The following is a 26,276-nucleotide window of genomic DNA, read 5'->3' as shown; positions in this document are numbered from 1 at the left end:
TGGAACTCAGCCATGTCCATTTGTTTACATATTATAATGGCTTCTTTTACATTATTGAAATAGAGGCCCTGGCCGGTTGACCCAGTGGTAGAGCGTCGGCCTAGCGTGCAGAGGTCCCAGGTTCAGTTCCCGGCCAGGGCACACAGGAGAAGCGCCCATCTGGTTCTCCACCCTCCCCCTCTCTTTCCTCTCTGTCTCTCTCTTCCCCTCCCACAGCGAGGCTCCATTGGAGCAAGGATGGCCCGGGCGCTGGGAATGGCTCCTCGGCCTCTGCCCCAGGCGCTAGAGTGGCTCTGGTCGCGACAGAGCGACACCCCGGAGGGGCAAAGCGTCGTCCCCTGGTGGGCGTGCTGGGTAGATCCCGGTTGGGCGCATGCGGGAGTCTGTCTGACTGTCTCTCCCCATTTCTAGCTTCAGAAAAATACAAAAAAAAAAAAGAAATAGATACAACAGAGATTGTATAGCCTACGATGCCTAAAACATTTATTGTCTGGACCTGCAGAAAGAATGTACTGACCCCTTGTTCTAGAACATTTGAAATGCTATGGTAGAACTTTAGTCAGACGGGCCTGGTATCTATTCCAGTGCATTACTTAACAACTCTTAGTTTGGACAAGTTAGTTGAGTTTTCTGAAGTGCAGTTTATTCTTCTGTAAATCGAGAGGATGATATTCACCTGTTAATATGGATTCATTTATTCAACAAATATATATTGAGTGTCTTCTATATGCCAGGCACTGACATAGGCAATGGTGATACATATCATACATAGGAATGACATGATAGACAAAGGTACCTGCCATTGGGAAGCCTGTGTTCTACTTGAGGGGTTAGAAAATAAGTAGATAGTCAAATTACTAAGTATTATAAATATCAGATAGTGATAAATACTAGGAGGAAAAATGCAGTGGTAAAAAGAGACTGAGTCAAATGATGCTATGTTAGGGTGATCAGGGAAGTTCTCTGAAGAGGGAATCATTTGAGTAGAATCCTAAATGAACTGAGGGAGTATTCATACTGTAGGACAAACAACATTCCAGAGAAAACATCAAGGAAAAAGCCTTGAGGTGGAACAGGCAGCAATGCCAGCATAGCTGTGTAGAGGACTGAACTGAGAGGGGACAAGTTTGAGATGAGGTTCGAGAGATCGCTGGGGCCCGGAGCTTGGAGGGTCCTAGACCTTGGTAAGGGGTTTGAGTTTTATTCTGAGCGTGAGAAAACAAGAAGCAGGAGGTAGGCCTGTTAAGAGGATATTTCAAAAAGCTGACTAATTTGGGATATTACTCATGTAGGTAGTAGAAATGGGCAGGTTTAAAGATACATTAAAGGTAGACGCTAAAAGACTTGCTGATAAAATATACATGGGAAATTTATTAACTCGATAAATGTTAATTTCCATTTTTAGGTATGAATAACCATACATAGTAAATGTTAAATTTTACTTGTCAAAGTTTAGCTTTGTCTTCTTCAAGTTAATAATCATGCAGATTTTAGCTTCTTTGTATAATGGCTGATCAGAAACTTATTTTATGAGAAAATTTATTTTACATTATTTGAAGAATTTCTCCAAAGTAGTTGAGTTAGAGAAAAAATTTTAGCCTGACCTGTGGTGGCGCAGTGGATCAAGCATTGACCTGGAATGCTGAGGTCGTCAGTTCAAATCCCTGGGCTTGCCTGGTCAAGGCACATATAGGAGTTGATGCTTCCTGCTCCTGCCCCCCTTCTCTCTCTGTCTCCTGTAAAATGAATAAATAAATAAAAACAAAAAAAAGGAAAAAAATTTATTTCATAGAAAAACTAAATTTAATAATTCTTCCACAAAGAGGTGTCTTGCAGTTTATACCTATTTCTGTTTGATAGATTCAATAAAACACAAAAATAGTTCACATGTGCTGTTATATTGCTGTTTGTTTATAATCTTTTTGAATCAGCTTGTCTTTCAAGTATTCCTTTATTGCTATGTATCAATATGTTTTGAAGTTTGGAGTATTTCTTCTACTTTATCATTTTAATTCTTTTTCAGTTCTCTTAATTAGCCTAATCATGAATATCTAGTAATTTATAACTTTAATAAACTGTATATTATACATGTTTAATTTATCATTATTTTTCTGTATCCTATAGAATGTTGTTCCTGCTGAGGTGTCCCTTGTTTGTGTGGTGAAGCCAGATGAATTCTGGGATAAGAAAGTAACACATTTTTGTTTTTGGAAAGAAAAGGATAGACTTGGCTTTGAGGTAAATTATTAAAAAACAAGTGTGTTATATCTTTAAAAATAGCATTTTGCTGGTATTGTTTTGTTTGTTCAGTTTTGGATACTAAGCAGTGCTTAAGTACTGTTTAATCAGTGCCTAAATAAATATGTAGTCAGCATTCAGATACTAGTTGAGTGAATTATGATTCTTAGTCAAAGACCACAGATACTTTCTTGTTTTCATTTGTTAATTGTTTTAGTAAGTAGAAACTTTTTATTCAGAAAATTAAATTCTTACTGCATTACCACAAGGACATTTAACACTTGGAAATCCTCGAGTAATTGAAGTCAGAGCATATTTTATATGATATGTCATAATTATTTTTAGTATCTGGTTTGGTTTTGATAAATGAACACCATTTTTCTGTTGACATTTTTCTTTCCCTCTCACTTTCCTTGCATGAAAGTACATTTTATTGTACATCAGAAAGAAGACCTAAGATGGAATACAAATTTAAACAATTCTGTCATTATTTTCCCTTGCATAACCTGTTAATTCCAGCTCCCCAGTAGGAGAGTTAATAAATACTAAACTTTACATTGGTTAAATAAAGTGTGGAAAAATTAAAGAATACAAAGTCCAACCTTTACCCTATACAATATAGAGCCTTGGAATGCTTGTAAGAGTCAGATAATTAAGACTCATTTTGGACCTTGCTATACTATGTCATTTTTATTTTTGATAAACTCAGTCAGTTATTTTTGGTTGAAGAGAGATAAGAGTTGAAGAATCTAGACTGCCTGTCTTGCCTTTCCCACAGTAGCTTGCTGCTTCTCCCCCCAGACTTGTGCTCTGAGAGAGGCTGTTTTGAAATTTCTTACCTACCCAGTCTTCCTCTTCAGTCCCTGGGAGTGTGGAGAAGAGTCTGTGAGTGAGTTTGAATTCTTTTGTCTACTTCTCCAGGGGCTTCTGTAACTTTGACCCTAGCCCACATTTGGCTTTTAGCAATTCATTAAAAGTTTTACAGGAATTCTTTCTTGGTTTGTGTCATGTTTAGTAACTTCCCCATGTAAACAAGTGCTTCAGCTCCGACTGTCCTTGAAGGTACAGGTCTTTCTTTAGATTTCAGGTTAATTGGTTTTTCTTTGAACTTAACTCTGATGGATTCAAGAAAAATTGTGAATTTTTCAGATGAATTTGCTGTATGGCCAGTATTCACGGCTGCCATCAATGCCGTCTGGCCAACGCAGGTTCAGGTTCGATTCGAACCTATGGTAATGAAACAGTTGAGCCAAAAGCTAGTGTTCCATTGTCCTTTATTCTAGACTCGCACCTGGTGGGCAAGAAATACACACAGTGGGAAATATTATACTTCGCTTTCCATTCAGGGCTCCCAAAGCCACCGACTCATCCAAGTTTTCTAGAATCAAAGGTTTCTACCTCACCAATCTTATTCACCTCTATTCTCCATTCCTTCTCCTAAACAAACTGGCTTCTACTTCCCCTAATCCGCCATTCTGGCTGCCTCCTCCACGTGGCTTCCCTGCCCTGCCTCCATGAGCTCTTCCTCTCTACAAGCACGTAATCACTCTCCCCTGAACAACATGATCTCTTCCCAAATGGCTTCCTAGCTCCTCCTTTTAAAACCTTTTGGCATGAAAGCCCTCCCCCAACACACATTAGTATAATCATGCCCATCCCAAGCAAGAAGGGCAACTAATATTATCACCTGGGCAATGGGCACCCACACGGACAGCGCCATCTTTAACAAAGTGAGCATAATTATTTTATCTGGCAACACTTGTAGTGTTTTATTGTTTTTGTTGGGGTAGGAGCAATGCCCTTTGCACCTTTTTACACGCTAAGCAGAAGCCAAATGTTTTGTTTTGCTTTTCACTTCTACATTGCAGCTTTTGTCACTGTTGGCTTGGCTGTGATGTAGGTGCACTAGAAAGGTGTACACTAGCATGTAACGGAAGGTAGCCAGGGCTGCTGGATTACATTGAAAGGTGTTATTCTAGTCATTGAGTGGGAAATGCATCCCAGGGAAGAGAAACAGAAGTGTAGTGAGGGAAGAAAGTAAAAGCTGAAAGCAGGAGGCCTGAATGTTGCCATGGAGAGGGATGACTTCAGACAGTGTGGGAGGATAGTTGTTCCTGCCAGGGGCATGCAGGAAGTGTTGCTCCAAGAGAATGCCAAGTAAACAGGAGCCAGTGGTTCAGAAACTAAAGCCTGAACACTGGATAAGGGAGAAGATCCCTTTGGTGAGGAGCATAGGCATCTATCTACTGAGATATGCTATCCCCAGTTAGGTCTCATGCTTTATGAATTAATTGTGATATAAGGCCTTGAATCTTGGGGGATTAAATAGAAGACAGAGAATTCCTTTATCCCTTGATTTTATGTCATAGATTGATGTTTTAAAACTTAAGTGTTTAAAGTATCTTGTATCATCATATATTCTATTAGGCATTGAAGAAATTCAGCTAGAATATTTTCCCAAGTGAATAAGAACTGGGCCCTTATTAAAAGTCTGATGTCCTAATGAGATGAGAGTAATTTCAAATGCTGGCTAATATACTACCAAACATACTCAACTTTAAGGGGCAGTTCAGCACCAGTAATTAGATGATACTTAGAGCTGTATATAATATTAAATTCAACGTATTAATAGATTGTTGTTTAATTAAAAACTATTTTCCTTGGAGTAGGAGTAAGGGAGGGACAAGTTTTAATTCTTTTCTGTGAGTTTGATTCCAGATTAAAGAAAACCTCCACAAATGTTTTGATTAAAACAATATGGTATATATCTTTTTTTTCAAGGTTTTTGAATAATGTGTGCTAGTTAAGAAAATATTTTGGTTTAGGGATTTAATTTGTCTTGTCTTAACCTCTCTAACATATAGAAAAAAGGAAAAATAATTATGTAGGACTTGACTATTCCAATGTCAAGGTGTTTATTTCCTTTGAAAGGATTTTGCAAAGTGATCTTTTTTTTTCTTCCTTTTTGTAGTATACTCTTAAATATATTTTATGTCATAAAAAGAAGTGAATTTGTACTGTTTACATTTAAGTTACTCTGAGCAACTTAAGATTTTTCCTTTGTTGTATTAAACTTGAAATCTGTTACCAATGATTTTATGTATTTAGGAACAAAATGTACAAAGGTGTGTGTGTAGTGAGATTAACCAGAGTGGGTAGAAAGTAACAAGTGTTCTTCATTGGGCAAGACAGGTTAGAGGGAATGGCTCAAATTAAATGTATGGGATAACAGCTTATCAGAATTATATCCTCTTAAAGAGTTTAAAGAGACATCATTGATAATTTAGTGTAGTTACCTTCTTTGGCAGATTGGAGAAATGAGCAAAGAATGAATTCCTTTAGGTTTGCTTTTATAAGGTCATTGAATTTGTGGAAGAACTAGGGCATAAACCTGGAGTGATTGGCTCCTAGCTCAGTATCCTTCCAGTGAGACTGTACTGGTGTTTAACCTAGGAAAGGAATCTGGAAATCATTTGGGGATAGTCTAGTAAAACCTTTGGCCCTCTGAACTAGTATGACCAAAGAGGTAACAATGTATAGATTTATGTATTTTCAACAAAGACTTTAGAAACAAATAGAAAACTTGAATATACTTTTTATGAGAGTGTGGTACAACTGTCTCTGGATTATTGCAGAAACCTTATTATTTTTATATTCCCAGCACTAGAACACACAACTTCCAATAAATAATACTTTTTTTTAATTAAAAAAAATTTTTTTTTAATTCATTTTTAGAGAGGAGAGAGGGAGAGAGAAAACAGAGAGGGAGAGAGAGGAGAGAGAGACAGAGAGAAGGGGGGAGGAGCTGGAAGCATCAACTTCCATATGTGCCTTGACCAGGCAAGCCCAGGGTTTCGAACCGGCGACCTCAGCATTTCCAGGTCGACGCTTTATCCACTGTGCCACCACAGGTCAGGCCAAATAATACTTTTAATAAATACATTTAACTTCCAGTAAATAATGATTGTTGAACACATGAATAGCAAGCACATCATTAAAAGTTGTTATAATATGAGGGACATGATGGAGAGGTTTTTCAAGAGATATTATTTCAGTTTTTTAAATAGAATATTATGCCAAGTAAGGCACAGTTGAAGAGTAGAAAGATAATTTATTATGTTTTATATTCATTGTGTTTTCTATTTAGTCATTTTTTCAGGAGAGAGTGCTTTGGAAATGTTATCTTTTCATATGTGAACTGATGATCAATTTAGCAAATAGTTTATTTCCTTATAGAATAAATACATATTTCTTTAATTTTTAGTACGTATCTATAGTGAATAGAGTGCTAGACATTTTTAGAGGAAGGATTTTATTGTGTTTAATCTTTCTGGTGTGGAAGTGTCTACTTTGATCCAAAAGGAATTGGTGACAGCTTAAATGGTTTCTGTGACTTAGCTCCACTTACTGTGTAATGTTTAACATCGTTGTCTGTCTCTAAGAACTAGTCTAAAGAAGCTGCATTGGACCTAGAGGATAAAATAAAGCCCTTTTGATAAGTTTTTCACTAAGGAAATACCATTTTCCTGTGTTCTTTTATTCTAATGTTTATTTTAAATTAGCTGCAATTATTACCTAAACAGGAGAACAATAAAATAGGCCAAACTCCTCGTACTAGATATAACATTAATTGGTCATTTTAAATAGACAGGATTTACACACCTTGCTATTATTAAACTAGCCAAAAATATAATCTGATGTTCTACATCCTTTTTCTTTTTTCTTTTTTATTTATTTATTTATTTTTTATTTTTTATTTTTTATTTTTTGTATTTTTCTGAAGCTGGAAACGGGGAGAGACAGTCAGACAAACTCCTGCATGCGCCCAACCGGTATCCACCCGGCACGCCCACCAGGGGCGATGCTCTGCCCCTCCGGGGCGTCGCTCTGCCGCGACCAGAGCCACTCTAGTGCCTGGGGCAGAGGCCAAGGAGCCATCCCCAGCGCCGGGGCCATCTTTGCTCCAGTGGAGCCTCGGCTGCGGGAGGGGAAGAGAGAAACAGAGAGGAAGGGGGGGGGTGGAGAAGCAAATGGGCGCTTTTCCTATGTGCCCTGGCCGGGAATCGAACCCGGGTCCCCCACGTGCCAGACTGACGCTCTACCGCTGAGCCAACCAGCCAGGGCCTCTTTTTCCTTTTTTAAATGGAAAAGAGTCATATGGATTCTCAGCTTCCCTGTCATTACCACTTCCAGATGTTCCTTTGTTTTCCCTCTAACCTTACTTGCTGCCTCAGAAGAGGTACCCTTTCCTCAGCCTCAGGTTGTATCTTTTATAAGTCATTTCCTTCTAATGATTCTTTTCTGTTCTTAGTTTTTTAATACGGTATTTTGTACATATTCTTTAAAAAATGCACCTGACCTGTGGTGGCACAGTGGCTGGAGCATCGACCTGGAATGTTGAGATCTCCGGTTCAAGACACCAGGCTTGCCTAGTCAAGGTCCATATGACAAGCAGTCAGTGAAGAACTAAAATGAAGCAACTATGAGTTGATACTACTCATACCCATCCCCTCCCCTCATCTCTCTGTAAAATCAATGAATTGAATCTTTTTTAAAAAAGAAAAGATCATGCCTTTTACACCCTGGGATGTAGTCTTGAGTCACCTTCAGGGACATCAGAGCCTGGTTCATTGTCTTTTCTTTCCTTTTTTGTTTTTAAGAAAACTCTTTAATTTTTACTTTATTTTTACCCAGTGAAGTTGTAGCTTCTCAACCTTCTCCCCTGCCCAGGACTGCAGACCCTGACTGGCCTCAGTCCACAGTCCCACGTGTTCCCGTCCGTCCGTGTCTGTTCTTCCCCTTCCCCTCCACCTCCTGTGGGCTCCAGGATCTGTCCATTTGTTACCATGCTCTGCTGGGGATTGGCGCCAAGGTGGAGTGAGATTCCACTGGTGTAGAACTTTGCTGAGTATAGATAAGTTTCTTGTGAAAAAAAAAATCTATGTATACATGAAGCTTAATAGTAAACACTTGAGTATCCACCACCTAACCTAAGGACCCAAAATATCTATAACTTGAAATAAATCTGAGTACCTCTCTCTGATCTCATTGACTTATTCCCTGTCTCTTACCGCCTACATTATTTGTATTTATCTATCCTCTGTTTATGTTCTCATGCTGTGTGTGTATTAAAAACTTACATGTGAAAGATAAAATCTTTAGTAGGAAATACAGTATTTATCTTTAATTATTTTATATGTGTCTATAGAGTTATCATTTAGAGATTCTAAGATAATATATTTAGTTTGTTTACTTTTTGGGTTTTATAAAAGTGGTATTATGATTTTAGGCTTCACTGATTTGCTTTTTCTCACTCATCATTCTCTAAGGTCCATACATATTCTTGTAGTAAGTATAGTTGACTCGTTTTCACTGCTGAATGTTACTTTATTGTGTGATAAAAAACATACTTATTCTGTTGATGAATATTTGGGTGGTTTTCTTTCTTCACCATTGTAAATGATGCCCTATATATACACATTCCCATATATATCTCCTGATAAATATTGTTTGCAGAATAGCCAGGCATAGGTTATAGAGATATTTAAAATTTCAAGATAACACCCGATTGTTTCCCAAAGAACCTTTTAATTTATAGATCCACTTGAGGTATATAAAATTTTCTCCTGCTTTACAACCTTGCTAACACTTGATATTGGCTAACAAAAATATTTGTAAATTGTTATGGTCTCAGGCCCTGGCTGGTTGGCTCAGTGGTAGAATGTTGGCCGGGTTGTGGATGTCTTGGGTTTAATTCTCAGGGCACACAGGAGAAGCGACCATCTGCTTCTCTATCCTTCCCCTCTCTCTAATCCCCTCCCACAGCCATGGCTCAATTGGTTTGAGTACGTTGACCCTGGGTGCTGAGTATGGCTCCATGGAGCCTCCACCACAGGCACTAAAAATAGCTCAGTTGGCAGCATGGCCCCAGATGGGCAGAGCATTGGCCCCAGAACAGGGTTGTTGGGTGGATCCCGGTTAGGGTACATGTGGAAGTGTGTCACCCTTCCTCTCACTTGGAAAAAGGAAAAAAAAAATTGTTATGGTTTTTTCTCAAATTGTTGTTGGGAATTTATGTTATTTTAGTTTCAGAATGAGTTGAAGGTGTTTCCTTTGTTTCTTTTATCTGAAAGCATTTATTTCAGATTGAAATGATCTGTATTTTTTTTTAAATGAAGCTTCTTAGGCTGTAAAGCTAAGCAAGTAGCTTATAGGCCACTGAAGCTCTGAAGCTTCACAGGACTTGCTGGAGGTCTCAGGGCTAGTATGGAGCAGAGCCAGAGATGAAAGCAGTTTGAGGCCCAGTGTGCCTTGTACCATTACACACAAACTCTCACAACATGGTTTGTTAGTAAAAGACTTTTCAGGTACTGAAATTTTCTTTTTTGATTTTTAAAATATACTTGTAAACTGGCTAGGCCTGGTATTTTATTTCTGAGAAGGTATTTTGAAAAGAGAAATGGATAGTTATTTTAGTTTTTAAATTTTTATTATAAAGAATTATGAACACAAAAAAGTGTATTATAATTAACTCCCTATATCCCTACTCCTAGTTCCAACAGCCATCAACCTGTGGTGCATTCTGTCTCATCCTTATCCTCATGTGCTTTTCTCAGTGAAGACTGATATTTCGATTTATTTCTAAATAAATATATTATTGTATGTCTAAAACAAAGACTATAAAAACTATAACCCAATTATCAATATCATGCCTTAAACAATTTTTTGATATCTAAGAGCCATTTGATTTCAGATTTGTAATTACTTGGGAAATATTATAAAAGGATTTTGATTATATATAAAATATTAGATATAAATAATATATTTTAAAATTTATTTATAAATTTATAGATAAATTAAGGTAAAAATTGATTTATTTGTATCAGAATTTAAATAAGGTCCATATATTGTGATTGATTGAGATGCCTTTCTAAGTAGATAGGGTTTAAAAATCTTAATGATTTCTGACTTGATTGATTCATGATTGACTCCTAGCTTAATTTCATTGTGGTGATAGAATGTTACCAATTTTCCTCTGAAATTTATCAAGGCTTTCTTTATGGCTTGATACAGAGTCAGGCTTTTAAATATTTCACAAGTGCTTGAAAAGAATATGTAATTCTCTTATTGTTGTGGGATTCTATACTAATCTATTAAATGAAGCTTTTAAATTTTAATTTCTCTCTCTTTTAAAAAAAATTTTTTTTCTTAGAAGTGGGGAGGCATAGAGACAGACTCCTGCATGCGCCCCAACTGGGATCCACATGGGAAGTCCCCTCCCAGGCGATGCTCTATCTGTCTGGGGCTGTTGTTTTGTTGCTTGGCAACTTAGCTATTTTAGCACCTGAGGCGAATCCTTGGAGCCACCTTCAGCACCTAGGGCCAACTTGCTCCAACTGAGCCATGGCTGTGGGAGGAGAAGGGAGAGAGAGAGAGAATTGAGAGGAGGAGGTTTGGAGAAGTAGATGGTTGCTTCTCCTGTGTGCCCTGACCAGGAATTGAACCGGGACATCCATATGCCAGGTTGATGCTCTGCCACTGAGCTAACCGGCCAGGGCTTTTTCTCTTTTCTTTATTTTTTTTTCCTTGAGGAGATCAGTTTATCATATGGAGTTTTTCATTGGGAGGATAATCTCTGGGATATAGTTTATTAAACATATTCTTCTGCCTTTGCAAATCTCTGTATTTCCATAAATTGACAGTTGAATTTAGACAGTTGATAAAGTTTATAATTCATTTTCTTTTTCCAAGACTGTTCATTGTGGTGATGTGTTCCTTGATCATGAGACTCATAATAATTGTCTTCTCTTCTGTAATGTTAGCAGCTATGGATGTTCAGTGCCTAGATCCCTTAGTTTATTAAAGATTTAAAATGACGATATCCTAGTTCTAGTATTTTTTCCTCATTTACTAGATAGAACACGTCTATATTGAGAAACTTACCCTTATTTATTGTTTGTTTACCCAGTGGTATAGTTTGTATATGAAAGGTTAGATAATTTTTTTCCTTTATTTTCTTATTTTCAATAAAATAAATTTGTTCTTCAAAATAAATTTGTTCTCCAGCTAGTCCAATAGTGATCATTAAAAGAATTTTTTTTACTTGAATTTTATTGGGTTGACACTGGTTAACATAATTATACAGGTTTCGGATGCCCATTTCTACAGTACATCTCTGTACACTATGTTGTATATATTTCTTCTGCTTTATAGCCTTGCTAACACTTGATATTGGCTAACAAAAATATTTGTAATTGTTATGGTCTTAGGTCCTGATCGGTTGGCTCAAACTAGGACATTTATTATTCTTATTGATATGTGAATTATTACATTGTTGGCCAGTGTAAATCTTTTCAAGACCCTTCCACACAACCCTAGTAGTCTTTGATAACTTTTGTTATCAATTGTTATCAAACATGATGGGGTTTCCCAAACTTATCATGTGTGAATTTCCTGCTGTAGGCATGGCATTTCTCCAAGGAGCCTTGATTCCTGTAAGTGAGACATGGTATTTGGAGACAACAGTCTGGATGCTAGTACTGTGTATGTTTATAATTGGTCAGTGTTTCTAAACCTATTGGGACAGAGCTAGAAAATTTATATATGTGAGTATGTTTTCATTTAAAATGAAATATGTCCTGAATTTAAACTGATACTTCAAATTGAAGACCACAAGGGTAACTTTTCCTCTTCATATCTTTCTTCTCAAGAATTCCATTTTGTAAAGGACATCAGGAACTTATGGTGCCTGTCTTATTATTATTATTTTCAGACTAGTTGGTTTCTCTGTTACTCCCTCTGAGGAGTTCCAGAAAAGTTATAATTTTAAGGATTATCTGGCCTTTGTTGTTTAGGATGGGAATGGTGCTCTTTCCAGCTTGACACATTTTTTCTTATCAAGTCGTTTTTTAAAAATTCAAATTTATGTATTATTTTTCCATCATTACTACCATTTGAATACCTTTTCTCCCACGAATTTTCTTTTACATTCATTGAAAGTTTATTTAGCTCTACAGTGGTCTCTTAGGCGGTTCTATAATTTGTATTTGAAATCTTTTAAGGTTTAGAATAAAAGATTATCATTTTAATATGCAAGTTTTAAGTTTATGAATTCTCTGACCTCTTCCCTCTTGTTATTTCTGATTTTAAATATAGTGTGTCCTAAGTTTTACTCTATTGTTACAGGACATGTTTTATTAATATATAGTCAAAGGAATGTTAGAGAAATGAGGCAATTTTTTTATATTAATCAAGTTTGATTTTCCTTTTTTAGGAGCTTTTATTAATAAATTAATAATAAAATGATAGACTTGTTAATTCCTTATTACAGGGTGTATGCAAGAGTTCATTAAAGTGTGGGAATTTTTTTTGATTGCCAGGTTTATTATTATTTTATACTTATCATTTTAGTGTACTTAGCTAATTTTAAGGGCATATGAAAATACTTTGCTGCCTGGCTGGTCAGGTGGCACAGTGGACAGAGAGCATCGACCAGGGATGTTGAAATCCCAGGTTCAAACCCCCAACCAAGGTCGCTGGCTTGAGGGCGGGCTCATCTGGTTCGAGCAGGGCAGGTTTACCAACCTGAGCGTAGGATCATCAACATAATCCCTTGGTCACCGGCTTGAGCCCAAAGGTCACTGGCTTGAAACTCAAGGTTGCTGGTTTGAACAATGGGTCACTGACTCGACTGCAGTCCCCCAGTCAAGGCACGTATGAGAAGCAATCAGTCAACAACTAAAGTGCCACAACTATGAGTTAATGCTTCTCATCTTTCTCCCTTTCTGCCTCTCACTAAAAAAAAAAAAAAAAAAAAAAAAAAAAAAAAGAAAAAAAAGCAGAATACATCATTGTATTAAAGGAATTGACTTTTTATCAAGAAATTGATAAAAATTTGAAAATATTTCAACTGAATGCTATATTTCAAAACATGCTATAATATTCTCTTGAAATATTATAGCATGTTTTTTAGCAATACCTACAATTTATTGAATTGATTTTAAATGTTGTATTAATTAAAGAAATAACACATCATGTTGGAAACACTATTGCATAATATAACTAATTTTACCACCTTATTTTATGGACATAAAACGTGACTTACTGAATGTCTCTTTTCTTTTTCCTGTTATAGGTTATTTTAGTGTCTGCCAATAAATTGACTCGTTATATAGAACCATGTCAGTTAACAGAAGATTTTGGTGGAAGTCTCACCTATGATCACATGGACTGGTTAAATAAGAGGCTGGTTGGTATATTACGCTGAGATAAAATGTTATTACATGTAAATAAGATATTTAGATAACTTTATTATCTTAATCTGCTTTGATGTAATTAACTAAAATATTGTTTTTCCTTTTTACAAATATAAGGAAATATAGTGTATTCTATGATAGTATAATACTTGAAGGCAAGACTCTGAAGTCATATTCACATGTGTTAGCTATTACTGTTGTTATTAGTGTCAGTATAACTTGTCAAAGTTGTAAATCTTTTAAGTAGCATAACAATAACAGAGTATAGTATAATTTCCTGGGAGGTAAAGTAGTTGATGTACTATTCTCAGAGAAAATATTTAAACATCAGTTTGAATTAGCAGTTTGGTGTAAGCTAGTTGATGTACTATTCTCAGAGAAAATATTTAAACATCAGTTTGAATTAGAGAGCAGTTTGGTGTAAGCTAGTTGATATACTATTCTCAGAGAAAATATTTAAACATCAGTTTGAATGAGAGCAGTTTGGCAGGTTATGGTTTTGCACTTCTGAAAATGCGTATCTTTGAGAGCCTTCTGAAGTCACTCTGTAGAATACAGCATTATTTAACCAGACTTGTGGGGAGTAAAAGAACAAATTTTATATTAACTCAGTTTAAATTAAATGCTGATTTCATTGAAGAATAATAAACTTTTGGATATATCAGAATGGAAAACCAATTCTGTTTCCACCATATTTGAACAATGTTATCAGACAGATGAAAGTTCACTTTATTTTTTTAACCAGACTTGCCCAAATCCCTTTTTGGAAATATTTTAAGAACTCATGTTAAAATTATAACTAATTTATTTTTATGCTGGATGCTGGTATGTAAAATTCTTTAACCATTATGTGCAACCAGTACAGATTGGTAATAGAGAACCATAAAGAAATATTCTATAATTGGAAGTAAAGGGGTCATATTTTTCTAAATAACCTTCATGTAGTTAAAAGTGTTACTGATGAATATATTTCTCAAGGAAACATACGAATAAAAATAAACTTGTTCATTAAGACTAAAAATAATTTCTTAGCATATTTAACTTTTAAAAATTTCTTATCCACTGAAACTATTCATTGTTTTAGGAAGTGGTTGAATCTTCTCTCCTGTACACTATTGTGCTCTGATATTTAAACCATACTAAGAGATATCCAGAGGAAAGGGGGATCCTGCCTGGCTAGTGCTATGGCTCTTAATTGAAAATATTTTTGTACAAATTAACCTTTTCTTTCAATTTTCAAATATTATTTTGAAACTTGAACATGTTGATATTGATAAGTAAGAGTACATAGGTTTCAGGTAAACAGTTCTATAGCATTTGAACTGTTGATTATGTTGTATACCCACCACCCAAAGGCAAATCATTTTCCCTCATCTTGTATTTGTCCCTCTTTACACCTTTCCCCATCCTCTTTTTACTCCCCCTCCCCTACACCCCTTTCCTTCCCCTGGTAACCACTTCACTTTTATCTATGTCCATGAGTCTCAGTTTTATATCCCACCTATGTGTGAAATCATACAGTTCTTAGCTTTTTCTGATTTATTTATTTCACTCAGTATTATGTTCTTAAGATCCAACAAATGTCATAAATGTCACTATGTCATCATTTCTTACGGCTGAGTAGTATTTCATGTATATATGTACCACATCTTCTTTATGGAATCCTCTATCAAGGGACACTTTTGTTGTTTTCATGTTGTGGCCACTGTGAATAATACTACAGTAAACATGGAGGTGCATGTGTCTATATGTACCAGTGTTTTTCGAGTTTTGCAGGGTAGATACTCAGTAGAAGGATTGCTGAGTCATATGGTAGTTCTATTCTTAATTTTTTGAGGAACCATCATGCTTTCTTCCATAATGGTTGTACTAATTTGCATTCCCACCAGGGGTGAATGAGGGTTTCTTTTTCTCCACAGCCTCTCCAACACTTGTTATTACCTACCTTGCTTATAATAGCCAATCTAACAGATGTGAGGTGGTATCTCATTGTAGTTTTGATTTGCATTTCTCTAATAGCTAATGAAGATGAGCATCTTTTCGTATATCTGTTGGCCATTTGTATGTCTTCTTGGGAGAAGTGTTCAGGTCCTCTCCCCATTTTGTAATTGGATTGTTTGCTTGCTTGTTGTTGAGTTTTGTGAGTTCTTTATATATTTTGGATATTAACCCCTTATCAGAGCTGTTGTATACAAATATCATCTCCCATTTAGTTGGCTGTTTGTTTTGTTGTAAGTTTCTTTTGCTGTGAGAAAGCTTCTTAGTTTGATATAGTCCCATTTATTTATTTTTGCCTTTACTTTCCATGCCTTTGGGTCAAATTCATAAATTGTTCTCTATGGCCAAGGTCAATGAGCTTAGTACCTATGTGTTCTTCTGTGTAATTTATTGTTGCATATCTTATATTTAGATCTTTGATCCATTTTGAATTAATTTTTGTGCCGAGGGACAAAGTATAGTCAAGTTTCATTCTTTTACATAAGGCTTTCTGATTTTCCCAGCACCATTTATTGAGGAGGCTTTTTTTTTTTTTAAATCCATTGTGTATTTTTGGCTCCTTTGTTGAAGATGATTTGTCCATATATATGTGGTTTTATTCTGGGCTTTCAACTCTGTTCCATTGATCTGTATGTCTGTTTTTCTGCCAATACCACATTGTTTTGATTATTGTGGCTTTATGGTATAATTTGAAATCAGGTAGTGTGTTACCTCCAGCTTCATTCCTTTTCCTCAGAATTGCTTTGGCCATTTTGGGTTTTTTATGGTTCCATACAAACCTGGTAATTTTTCTTCTATTTCTTTAAAGAATGATATTGGGATTTTGATGGGGATTGTATTAAGTTTGTATATTGCTTTGGGTAATGTGGCCATTTTAACTATGTTGATTCTTCCATTGCATGAACATGGAATATTTTTCCATTTCATTGTGTCTTTTTCAATTTCTTTCAATAATTTTTTGTAGTTTTCAGTATGTAGGTCCTTCACTTCCTTTGTTAAGTTTATTCCTAGGTATTTTATCTTATTTTATTTTTTTGTTGCAATTGTAAAAGAAATTTTATTTTTAATTCATTTTTTGATGTTTTATTGTTGGCATATAGGGAAGCAGTGTACTTTTGTATATTGATTTTTGTATCCTGTGACTTTACTGTATTGGTTTATTGTTTCTAATAGTTTTTTGGGGGAGTCTTCGGAATTTTCCATATACAGGATCATGTCATCTGCAAAAAGTGATACCTTTACTTCTTTCCTGAAATGGATGCCTTTTATTTCTTTTTCTTGCCTGATAGTTTTGGCTAACACTTCTAGAAGTTTGTTGAATAAAAATGGAGAGATCGGGCAACTTTGTCTTGTTCCTGATTTAGAGGAAAAGCCTTAATTTTTTTGCCATTTAGTATGACATTAACCAATGGTTTGTCATATACAGCCTTTATTATGTTGAAGTACTTTCCTTCTATTCAGATTTTATTGAGTGTCTTCAACATAAAAGGATGTTGTGTCTTATCAAATGCCATTTCTGCATCTGTTGATAGAATCATATAATTTTTGTTCTTTGTTTTGTAGACATTGTTGATGGATTTCCATATGTTGAACCAGCCTTGTGCTCCTGGAATGAATCCCACTTGATCATGATGTATTATTTTTTTAATGTGTTGTTGTATTCAGTTTGCTAGTATTTTGTTTAGGATTTTTGCATCTGTATTTATTAGAGATATGTTCTGTAGTTTCCTTTTTTGTGTTGACCCCTGCTAAGATACTGCTGTCACAGTATGTAGGCGGGGTTGCAGTTGGTTGGTAGTGTGTGTTGTGAGGGCTTAATGGTTTCAGCTTTCTGGCTTTAGGGCTCTAGCAGTGGTGTTCTCAGCTTCTGTGCACTCCTCCCCATATCTCAGCAGACCTGGGGACTAGAAGTGGAGCACCTCTGTTCTTCATTGAAGAGTGGCTCTGGAGAGCTAGCTGTTGGGTTTGTCTCTGCCACTCTCGATACCGCAAGGTGAGGGAGGCAGGATCTCGGAGGCTGGGGGGCTGCACTTTAGTTTTCTCTGTCTCTGCCGAGTGCAGGCTGCAGGCGGACTGCAGGAATACTGGCCATCACCCCATGCTCTGGCCGCTTTGATTTATCTCCCCCTCTGCTCTTCTGTCTCACCACTTGTCCAGCTGAAGGAGACCCAGTCACTCTGAGTTTCCATCTCTGTACTCCTCAGACAAAAGCCAGAGAGCCTGAGCTTCCCTCCTCCCCATAGTTCAGCCGAGAAAAAAGCAACCACCCAGTCACTCTGGGTTTGTCTCCTCTCCTCTACAAAGCCCACCGTGAATGCGTTTTATCTTCTATCTCACTTTTCACCCTGTGCACCTTTAGTCCATTCGGTGTATGGATCTTTCAAGGGTGCCTGCAAGTCCAGCTGGAGTTCCTTCGCTGTGTTCAATTTGTTGAAATTTCAAGGAGAGAGATCAGGAGTATCTCACGCTGCCATTACCCTTCAAATTAACTTTTAAGATTACTCTTGGCCCTGGCTTGGTTGCTCAGCTAGTTAGGGCGTTGTCCTGATGCAGCAGAGTTGCAGGTTCCATCCCCACTCAGGGCACATGCAAGAATCAACCAATGAATGCAAAAATAAGTGGAACAAGAGATTGATGTTTCTCTGTCTTCCCCTTCTTTGCTATTTCTAAAAATTAATAAAAATTTAAGATTTTTAATGTTAGTAAAATTTTATATTGTAGGTTTTTGAGAAGTTTACAAAAGAATCTACATCATTATTAGATGAACTTGCTTTGATTAACAATGGAAGTGATAAAGGAAATCAAGAGAAAGAAAGGTAGGTGGCCAGAGTTAAGCAGTTATACTCACGCAAAGCTATGAGTAATCTGATAAAAGATACCTCTAGTGTTAATTAACTCTAAAAGAATTAAAGTAAACAAGTCTCCATTCAGTAAAAATTGGCATACAAAATTTTAATTAAATTTGTTTTTTAATTTTTGAGGATTTACTTTATATGTAAAATTTGTTAATTTGAGTCAAAAGTTTCTTTACAAAAGGTTTTATTTAATGAATAGTGATTTCTTTTTTCTGACACTGTAAAATATTTATTGACAAGGACATGTTTTCAAAATGAGGTAGTTTTCTAACTTAGTAAAGTTCTGCTTTGCTTGTAAAGAATATGGAAAATGTTGCAGCTTGAAATAAAATTGATAAAATGTTATTTAAATACATTAGCATTTAAACACTTGGCTTGTACAACTCATGTGTCCCTGTACAATATGTGATAATTCATGAGTTCACCTTGGGGAATATAGAGTTTTATGATACTAGATGAAGTAATTGTTCAATTGTGTTATCTAAATGTAACTACCTAGATAAATAATTTTAACAGGTTTCCATTGAACTTCACAATCTTAACAGTTTTGTTTTTCTGTTGGTAGGCCAAGTCCTTCTTCCCAGGTAAAAAGCTGTTTAGGATACAAATTAACTCTTTCTGGTCTCTTGTAACAATGGTCACTAAAACAGTAATTTTTCATTAAGAAATTTGAAAGAATAAATACCCTTGTCTAGCTCTTTTGAATCTGGCCTTTAAAATATAGTGCAACCTTGATAAAATTCACCTTGTTATTCCATAAATCTAAATATAGTCATGTACCAATCAACTGAGATAATAAGAGGGATAAGGGGAGGTCATTGCATAACACCAAATCTTGATTAGACAAAGTAAAAATGTGAAAACAAATGATTTGAGTATAAATCTTGTTAAAGTTACAACAACAACCATTTAGGAACATTACTATCACATAGATACATTATAAAAATGTAAAAAATTTACATATATGTAAATTTGTGAGTATAGATATCACATATACTTATATGCTATGGTTAGGAATTGAAAATCGCACATAAGTTACTTGATAAAAATTAGCTGAACTTCTTGCTTTCTGAGTAGTCCAGCAGAGTAAATTTGATGATTCTTCAAGTACTGTTCCTCAGGAAAGACATGCTAACGGGTGCCTATAGAAAATGAGATTATGGCCATAGGGTTTAATGTTGTTTACTATATTTCCCTCTCTGAGAATGACTGTGAACATTTACAGATGATAGGTTCTAAGAGGGTATCACATTAATGAAACCTGTTTAAATTGCTTCCTTAGAACTTCTTGTGTTTACATTCCAGTGGCACCCTTTTTTCTCCACCTAATCATATCTGTTCAGTGGCTTGGAAATTAATTTGGGAAATGCTGGTTCACATGACTATATAAAGCAGGGGTCGGGAACCTATGGCTCGCAAGCCAGATGTGGCTCTTTTGATGGCTGCATCTGGCTTGCAGACAAATCTTTAATAAAAAAAAATAGTAACGTTAAAAATATAAAACATTCTCATGTATTACAATCCATTCATTTCCTACCGCTCATGTTCATGGTTGCGGGTGGCTGGAGCCAATCACAGCTGTCCTCCAGGACAACACCAAATTTTTATTGGATAATGTGTAATGTATATGGTTCATTGTATGGCTTTCATGGAATTACATTTTAAAATATGTGGCGTTCATGGCTCTCTCAGCCAAAAAGGTTCCCAACCCCTTATATAAAGTATCAAATAAAATCTTGTATTTGCCAGTCCCTCCTAAAGGAACTCAAGTGTTACTGCTTAGTCTCCAATACCCCAGGTGAAGTCCCTCCTCTTGCAGATTTTCGTCACCTTTTTTATGTCAGTCCTCAGGAAGCATCTAGATTATATAAGAGCTGAAGGCCTAGATCAATGAACAGTCCTAGGCTTTGATTGCCATATACCCTATCATTCCTTCATTTTTTGTTTCCCAAACATGTTTAATAAAGGCCCTAGTATGACTCATATAAAGCATTAATTAGTACAGAGAAGAGAGTACAATTTGTTACAGTCACACACAAATATAATAATATTTGCAGCTTTCAGCGGTTGCCGTAGATAAGTAAACTTTTGATTACATTTTTAATATTGACAGTTTTGGGTTATTACATACTTACAAATTTCATTTTGAAACAAATATTCAGTAAAAATTAAATAGATTTTTTTGATATATTTGAAATAATATCATAATAATAAACTATATTTTTCCAAGTAGTGTATTTTGTGATTTTTACAGATACTTCTTTGGGTACAAGTATTTATTTCTAATGCACTTCCTAATGCTTAAGAGAAATCAGAAGGGCAGAGCAGTATGCCTCAGATTTTTGTATTTGCGTGTACCTGTTTTAATATGTATGTATAAAGGATTTTCTTAAGTTATAGAGCTAGAAATACAGCTTTTAAAAATTGTTCTTTTGGTGCTTGCCAGGTCTGTGGATTTAAACTTCCTTCCATCAGTTGATCCTGAAACAGTTCTTCAGACAGGTAAGACGGAAAAACCTATTGCTCAGTAATAATCGTAATTCAGTAAACCAATCCTGTGTTGACTTGTTCATGGAAGAAACATTGGTTGAGCATGTACAGCTGGTCCTTGAATAACATCATTTTGTTACAATGTTATGACATGCCATAGGAACTTAACTTTTGTTTTATATCAATTAGCCTATGGTAAAATTGGTTTTCTTATACGTTGTTTTGCTTAAAGTTGGAGAACCTATTGACAGTGTTAAGTGATAAATTGCTCTATATCAAAGGGGAAATTTTTCAAATTTCTTTTTGATTTAGCTGAACTGTTAATATACTCTATAATATTAAAAAATATTAATAATGAAAAATAAGTTATCTCTTCCTTGAAAATCTGTATTTTCTTATCTATAAAATGGAGATAAAAATTTTTATTCTATTGAGTTGCTGTGAGGATTATTGATTACTTATTATCTTCTAACATTCTATTTCTTTTTGTATTTTTAACTTTCATTCTCCTAACAGCTCTTTGAGATAATTAGAATTATTTTCTCTATATTGTATTTGAGGAAGCCAAAGGCTAGAGATTTAAAAAGCTTGTTCAAGATCAAGGAAGGATCAAGCTTTATCATCATAGCACTAAACACAGGTCTAAATCTAAGACCACTGGCTGTACTGTTTTTATAATCATCTATGTGAAAACACTTAGCATCTTGCAATGGCTTTCCACATAGGGTATGTTCAGTGCTATGTGATATGTAGCGTATAAATTCATATAAGCCATTAAGATTAGAATATATTAAATTTCTTCTACTTTGACAGTTACTACCTTCAAGATTTTTCTTGTGTATACTATTTCCATTAGAGAAGCAGCACCACCTAATGATTTCAAAGACTATATAATTTGAAACCAAACTGCTCAAGTCCTAGCTGTAATATCACTAGTTGTAGAACTTATAAAATAAGTTACTTAATTTTTTCATGGCTTAGTTTCCCATCTTAAAATTGGAATTATAACAGTAAATACACTTTGCTGGGCTGTGGGAAAGGATAAATGAGTGAACATATGGAAAGTGGTAGAACAGTGCCCAGTACACAGCAGATGTAGAATTATGAACCATTAGTAGAAAAATACATTAGAAACAAAATTGTTGTATTATTATTTTACAGAATTCCAATCTACTGCTAGAATCTGTGAAACCACTACTAGAGATATTTGGTCTGGAGTATATGTATATAAATATATGTTTACATATATAAATAGACTTGACTTTACATAAATCTTTAACATAGTTATTCCAATTATAAAATATAAAGTAAAAAATTTCTGAATATTTTTGTTGTATTGATTCAGTTTTAAGTTTTTTAGTAATATGTCTTATATTTTTAGAGAACAAAAATATAATTGTAGGCCCTGGCCTGTTGGCTCAGTAGGAGAGCGTCGGCCTGGTGTGTGGAAGTCTCGGGTTCAATTCCCAGTCAGGAGAAGCACCTCTCTGCTTCTCCACCCTTCCCCCTCTCCTTTCTCTCTATCTCACTCTTCCCCTCCTGCAGCCGAGGCTCCATAGGAGCAAACTTGGCCCCGGGCGCTGAGGATGGCTCCATGGCCTCCGACTCAGGCGCTAGCCACACGGAACAATGCCCCAGATGGGCAGAGCATTGCCCCCTGGTGGGCGTGCTGGGTAGATCCCGGTCAGGCACATGCAGGAGTCTGTCTGCCTGCCTCCCACTTCTAACTTTGGGGGGGGAAATATTGTAATCAGTGTGTTCAGAAGGTACAGTAGTAGACTGTCATTAAAAATACATATTGCTCTAGTATTAAAACCTTAGATTCATGTTTATATTTCACATTTTGAAAGCTTACTTAAGCAGTAAAATTAAGTTTTTTCAAGTAGTTGCAGGAGGGGGAAAGAGAGATAGAGAGAGAAAAACAAATGGGCATTTCTCCTGTGTGCTCTGACCGGCAGTTGAACCCGGGACATCCACACGCAGTGCTGATGCTCTACCACTGAATCAAATGGCCAGGGCCTACTTAAAAATTAACTTTATATGCCACTAAATCCTTTTTTATATGCTATTAAGTCTTAAAATAGGGATCAAAAAAGTATAGAATGGACAAGTTTAGAACAATCTTGTGAGTTTTTTTAGAAATTGGAAGTACCTCTAAATCATATTAGAAGTTCTTTTTCTATATATTAAAAGCCATTTAAATTTAGGACATTTTTCTGAATAAAGGTGAAGACAAAAGTATGTAAATATCTACATATTTTTGACCCCTACATAATAATTGAAATAGCAGTATACTGGAAAAGCAATTTGTTAATTTATTTACTTTTAAAGTTATTAATATATTTATAGCTTTACATCTTACATATACTGCAATTCTAATTTCTCAAGAATAAGTGGGTTTTCTCCATTAGTGTGCTGTAATTGAATAATATTGGATGCAATTCTTTGGCCTCTCCTAATTCACAGTAATATGTTGTAGAGAGTCCAATAAATAGAGATTATTTAAATATTATTTTGTACCAGTAATAAAGACTTTCTGCCTTTACTCCAACATACATTTATTACATCATCCACTTTTCTTTTGGGAGCTATATAATTAAGGGTATAGATTAATAATGTTGAAATCCTACAACATATTGCTTAGTGGTGATTAGTCGTACCACCAGACAGAAATTCCAGAGTGTGATTGTGCTCTACGGGGAAAGAGGACTGGTTGGTCCAGTATCCTGAGCAGTGAATCCACTAAGAAGAATGTGGTAGATAGGTATGGATAAAGTATATATACTCCATGTATGTTTACTCTATAGTATTGCAGAGTTAGTGTACATATTTATGATATACAAAATAGCATATAAATATATGATACTATATATTGTGTGTATATATGTATATGTTGATGCATATATGCCATCTTCATGTATTTCTATATAAATTTAAAAGTTACATTTCAGTACTTAAGACCTGGTAGTAGATAGACAGGTAGGTAGGTAGACATATAGGTAAGATAGGTTCGAAAAATAAGGACTAAAATTGAGAAGATTGAGAAGAATTGTATTACTTTATTGATATTAATTATAAATATCTTTTCTTTGTAAAGGGCATGAATTGCTATCCGAATTACAGCAGCGTCGATTTAATGGCTCAGATGGAGGGGTGTCATGGTCTCCTATGGATGATGAACTGCTTGCACAGCCACAGGTTATGAAATTATTAGATTCACTGCGAGAGCAATATACTCGTTACCAGGAAGTTTGTCGGCAACGTAGTAAGCGTACACAGTTAGAAGAGATTCAGCAGAAGGTGATGCAGGTAGGTGTCTGATTTGATGAATCTATTTAACTCTTTTTAAATCTAAATGTTGGGTTATTTAAAAATAATTTTTACTGTGTGACTGATTTTATTCTAAGCTTTATTTTAACTATATAGAGAACCTTAGATATATCAAACCTGATTTTAAACTATTTTAAATAATGTATATTTTTACAAATAGTATTTTTTTTTTTTTTTTTTTTTTTTGGTATTTTTCTGAAGCTGGAAACAGGGAGAGACAGTCAGACAGACTCCTGCATGCGCCCGACCGGGATCCACTCAGCATGCCCACCAGGGGGTGACGCTCTGCCCACCAGGGGGCGATGCTCTGCCCCTCCGGGGCGTCGCTCTGTTGCGACCAGAGCCACTCTAGCGCCTGGGGCAGAGGCCGAGGAGCCATCCCCAGCGCCCAGGCCATCTCTGCTCCAATGGAGCCTCGGCTGCGGGAGGGGAAGAGAGAGACAGAGAGGAAGGAGAGAGGGAGGGGTGGAGAAGCAGATGGGCGCTTCTCCTGTGTGCCCTGGCTGAGAATCGAACCCGGGACCTCTGCACGCCAGGCCGACGTTCTACCACTGAGCCAACCGGCCAGGGCCTAGATTGTATTTTTTCTACAGTTATGACATCGAGCATTCAGCTCACGCTATCAGAATGAACTTCAAAAATAACTAGTTGTTGGAAGCATCTGTGGTCTTATATTTTTACAATAACATTTTATTATTGATATTTTATATTTTCAAATAATTTGTTAATTTTCTCTTAATTTGGGCATTTAGTTTTTCATCTTAGCAAAGTGATAAAATGTAATATAAATATAGTATATTTTAATATTTCTTGAAATGATAAGTTTTAAATATATTTAGTATTTATAAATTTTTATTTTTATACTAAAAATTAGTGCTTAGGAAGGCATTTCTGTTATTTGAATTATAAAGAGATCAGTCTTAAAATCTTTTACTTAAAAATTCAGATTAGAAATGTTTTTATTAGATTTATTTATTTATTAGATAGTTGTTTATTAAGTGCTTATTATGTAGAAGACATTGTATTAAGTTTTAACAGGGTATAAACGTAGACCTGGCTTTTGCTATCATTAAACTTAAATGGAGAGAGTGTTAAGTAAGAGAGTGTTCATAAGAGCATGACTGAAGTGCTGTCATTTATAGGAGGAATTATTCCTCCGGTTACAGGTAATGTAGGAAAATTTAGTGAAGGAGGTAGCACTTGAGCTTTATCCTCCAAGAATGTATATGACTTCATCAGGCATCTTCTTTAAGGTTAAAAGAATTGACATTTTGTGGAGGATAAAGAACAACATGAATGAATAATAGCAGCATGAAATCCCAAGCTATGCTGAAGAAAAAGGAAACAGTGAGGCACCACAGGAAATTTTTGACCTTAAATCATAGAGCATCATAATCAGAAAGCATGTTCTGAATCCCAGTTCTTCCACTTATTTACTCTGTGATGATGGGTACATTATTTAGCTACCTAAACCTCCATTTAACTTCCTTTTTTCTTTTTTTCCCTTTCTCTTTTTCTCTCTCTGCCTTCCTTTTTTCATTATTAAAACAGGGATAATAAGTTCACTTTTGAAAGTTTTTTTTGAGAAAACCAAGCACTCGATTAATGGTAGCTATTACATTTATTTCCATTGAACTAGACTTTAGTCTAGAAGTCTACTTCAGTGTTGGCATATTTTTTCTGTAAAAGGCCAAATAATAAATGTTTGGGCTTTGTGGATCATACATTTTTTCTTGCAGTTACAGCCATTTGATCTGCCACTTTAATACATAGGAACTATGTAAATGAATGTGTATGGCTCTGCTCCAATAAAGTGTTATTTACAAAAACAGTGGTAGGCCACAGTGGGCCTGCAGTTTGCTGACCCCTGACCAGGTCATCAGGATGTCATGGAGACAAAGGGCTTGAAATGAAGGAAGGAGCTGGGTCATGGAGAATCTTGAATTCTAGGCAAAAGGACTTAGTTTTTATCTCATGGTAATTAAACTAAAGATTTCTGAGCATAAATTAATTATATGTAACTTTTTCTATGTAATATATTCATAAGTTAAACATAGCTTGTATTAAATTCAGGTAAACTTAGCCAAGTATCATGAGAGTTTAGTAGTTC

At 35.6% G+C, this 26,276-nt stretch overlaps 1 protein-coding gene across 2 annotated transcripts in view; it reads left to right on the top strand.

Annotated features, from left to right (window-relative positions):
* Positions 1 to 26,276, top strand: part of SESTD1 (SEC14 and spectrin domain containing 1) — a 118,622-nt gene that overhangs the window by 51,420 nt on the left and 40,926 nt on the right. The window contains exons 5-9 of one of the 2 annotated variants that reach the window (XM_066346691.1): positions 2,125 to 2,238; positions 13,373 to 13,486; positions 18,213 to 18,307; positions 20,793 to 20,848; positions 23,934 to 24,145. In XM_066346691.1, coding sequence (XP_066202788.1) covers positions 2,125 to 2,238; positions 13,373 to 13,486; positions 18,213 to 18,307; positions 20,793 to 20,848; positions 23,934 to 24,145 — 591 coding nt within the window. The remainder of the gene's footprint in view (positions 1 to 2,124; positions 2,239 to 13,372; positions 13,487 to 18,212; positions 18,308 to 20,792; positions 20,849 to 23,933; positions 24,146 to 26,276) is intronic. The other variant, XM_066346692.1, reaches the window with a different exon arrangement.

The sequence above is a fragment of the Saccopteryx leptura genome, chromosome 7 (assembly GCF_036850995.1).
Source record: "Saccopteryx leptura isolate mSacLep1 chromosome 7, mSacLep1_pri_phased_curated, whole genome shotgun sequence".
NCBI classification, from domain to species: Eukaryota; Metazoa; Chordata; class Mammalia; order Chiroptera; family Emballonuridae; genus Saccopteryx; species Saccopteryx leptura.
Note: the sequence above shows the minus strand (reverse complement) of the source record. Positions and strands in the feature narration are given on the sequence as shown.